The sequence below is a fragment of the Mucor mucedo genome (genome assembly GCF_025094135.1).
Source record: "Mucor mucedo strain NRRL 3635 chromosome Unknown EV154scaffold_88, whole genome shotgun sequence".
In the NCBI taxonomy this organism is placed as follows: domain Eukaryota; kingdom Fungi; phylum Mucoromycota; class Mucoromycetes; order Mucorales; family Mucoraceae; genus Mucor; species Mucor mucedo.
In genome coordinates, this window is record NW_026252372.1 from 198 (window position 1) to 3,262 (window position 3,065).

The 3,065-nt window shown below is 35.4% G+C and overlaps 1 protein-coding gene across 1 annotated transcript; it reads right to left on the minus strand.

The window, feature by feature from the left end:
* Positions 1-2,006: 2,006 nt before the first annotated feature.
* On the minus strand, positions 2,007-2,666 carry EV154DRAFT_484228 (uncharacterized protein; the record flags this gene model as incomplete). The annotated part of the gene is made up of 2 exons (XM_051598638.1): positions 2,007-2,156; positions 2,433-2,666. 2 exons carry the CDS (start codon positions 2,664-2,666, stop codon positions 2,007-2,009), a joined length of 384 nt encoding a protein of 127 aa, XP_051454680.1.
* Between the last annotated feature and the right edge of the window lie 399 nt (positions 2,667-3,065).

The following is a 3,065-nucleotide window of genomic DNA, read 5'->3' on the forward strand; positions in this document are numbered from 1 at the left end:
TAATTAAGATTATAAAACAGAACAATTAATAAGTCCAGATAGAGCTCTAAAAGTAAATACAAAAAAAAAAAAAAAAAAAATGGTTAATTCCCGATGCAAAACGGAGGTCGAAATTACCGCAACGAAGTGGAGGTCAAATTTCGGTCACGTTTTGTCTTGGGAATTAGACAACGCCTGAATCGGTCGGCTACTTACTCCGCTGTTTTCACTGACTAGGAGCATTGCCCTTTTCTCGGTTGACTAAAATGACAGTGATGTGCTAAGTGCACTATCGGGTTTTTTTTTTTTTTTTTTTTTTTTTTTTGCCCACTTTCGGTGTTTTTTTCTTTCTTTGCCTAAACCCAGTACACTAACAACACACAATGTCAAGTCAAAACATTGTTATAATAGAAGACTACATTCCATAAGAAATGCCGAATTATATCAAAACGTAGGATGTAGCCGATTGTTAAATAACTGAATATGATTTGTGGTTCTCAAGATGTCTTAAGCTTTACGAAAAGTGGAACAACAAAAATGCTCATGGGAAAAAAAAGAACTATACGCCGTTTATTGTATGCTGGAACAAGATCCCAACTAAACCTCATTATGAAAACACTGAAAAGCTATTTATCAAGGCTACGCCTAGTGGGAGACATAAATTATAGACAAGCGTACTCGAATATAAACAAGGTATAATTATCTTCTGTTGAGGTTATAAAAAGGAGGCACGACTCGATTGCATTTTATGTAGCTTATGAAATGGTCAAAAAGTTGAAGGACGTGAAGACTATTGAGATCTTGGTTTGTCTTTGGAGAATCAGTCTGATAATATCCTAAAAAATACAAAAGAAGCTTGCTTTTCGAAGAGCAGGGTAGATGATTTAAAGGTAGTAAACGTAACGACATTCATTTTTCCGAAGTCTTTATACACACAAACTCTGTATTCGGTGATGAAGACATGTGTCAAATGAGATTCAGTTCTGACTTCATCAATTATATTTTTTTTTGTTGCTTTAGGTAAATTGGCTTACGGCGGACACTTTTTGATGTTATCCGATGCCGAACACTCTGGTAGCTCTTTTGAGTTCAATACTTTACGACTCTCATGCACTACTTCACCACCAAAAACCCTTTATTATTTTCATTTCCCTCATTCACAAAAATAGGAGCAAACCATTTTTTTTTGTTCGTATATCACCGCAAAGTAATACCTGATCCATTGTTTGATTTAAACTTATAGTTACAAATAATTTTCAAGAGATAAATAAACTTCCATATGTCTTGATTAAAAGAATTCAAATCATGTTCTATAAATGGACATATAGCATTTTGCTTGATCGTGATGGTGCTTCAGCCAAACGTTATGCAGGAATTTCGTCTAGATTTGATTTGAGCTACTTTTAATATTTGTGTGCTTTGATGATGTAGTTATGCTGTAGCAGTTTATTCAGTGTTGATGTGTGCCATCTCTGATTTTTGATCAGTGCCCATCATGCGTCATGAGATAAATTCATAATTAAAAGAGAGGGGAAAATTACGTCGATTTAACACATAATTATTGGTCAACGTCGTTATCCACAGAAACGGAAAAGGTACTGGAGAATTTTATTTCCCGAGTTCGTTTGCCTTTTGTTAGATTTAAGCTTGTTGTTTTTCTTCTTGTTGAAGGATTAGAAACCAGTTTCCAAAATTGTCTTTTCCAAACACTGAAGAGGTGGAATATACGACATGAGGTGTAACTGAAGCGGTTTCGGGTCATGACGTCAAACTAGTGACTTTATTGGTCGCAGCATAAGGAGTGACGTGGGTTGAAATTTAAACGCTGCGTCTTCTTCTATTTTTGTACACCGACCAAAAAAACAGCTAAGGAATGACTATCATCGCAAGAGAGTATGTCAGATCTTATTCTGAACAACGTTGTTGTTAGTTAACAGTTTTCGCCTTTACGATTGACAGTCAATGTGTTTGCAAAAGCTAAAAATATTTTTTGAAGACGGCTTGTTGTCCTTTTGTGACTTGTCTATTCAAGCGCCAGCAAAAAAAAACGCACGTCTTTCATTTTTCCACATTCTCACAAGAAACATTGTTGGAAAGAAGTCCAACGTCATGCCACCTTTGAAAACTAGGTTGAACAGGTAAATATATTTGCATGGGGGATCGCAATCCTTTTTGTTCTAATTTCATTTTTAGCTTCTCAAATTTTAAAACATTTTCCACCGTTTATTAGGTAGTTTGGGTACTTGATCTTGAGATCCGAAACTTATAACTGCACCATATTGACAACAGGTTCTCATAATACGGTCACTTTTGGTAAAGGATCCCAAGCGACAAATTGGAATTATAGGCCAATGTTAGAGTCTGTCTCTAGACGATGCAAAAGAAGATGAATTATTATTGAGGATCATGAAAACATTCAACGTCGATATCCCTTTAACGACGTACTTATTTACAATAAGCAGTACAATAGGTCTAATTGACAAAGGAGACCAGAAGAAGTCAAGGTCAAAACATATTGGTGAGTTCAAACATGCAGCAAATACAGCAAAAAGCAGCGGACTCAAACGAGAGGGAATGCAGAACACAGGAGGACAGAAGATTACAACGCATACAAAAATAATATTTCGAGAATAATCGTGTGATATCCCAACAAATAGAGGTATATTTCGACTTGATGATACGAGCATGATAAGAAATAGGACAATTACGCGTTGAAAAAGTAATGGGGGTACGAATGAAAAAAAAAGATGTACGTCTACGGTAAATATACTTCACAAGGGCAGGAGAGGATGCAAAAGTAGTGTTAGATAAAAGCGTGTAATTTTCTTGAATGTAAATTTCGTTGGAGGGTGTAATATAGAAAAATGACAATACCAATAACTTAGTATATAAAAAACAAAGAATGTGTTTGTTTTGTTTTCTCTTGTTTGTTTGATTAACTAAATATGTGTTGGACACGAGAGGAACTTTAAACTGTAGCCTTAAAAGATTTAATAATTGAATCCAGGTAATGGCAGTTGCAGCTATTTTTGCGAGTTATTTGGACAGGACGTGTAGTTAGCCCTTTGGTAAAAAGGAAAGGGCAT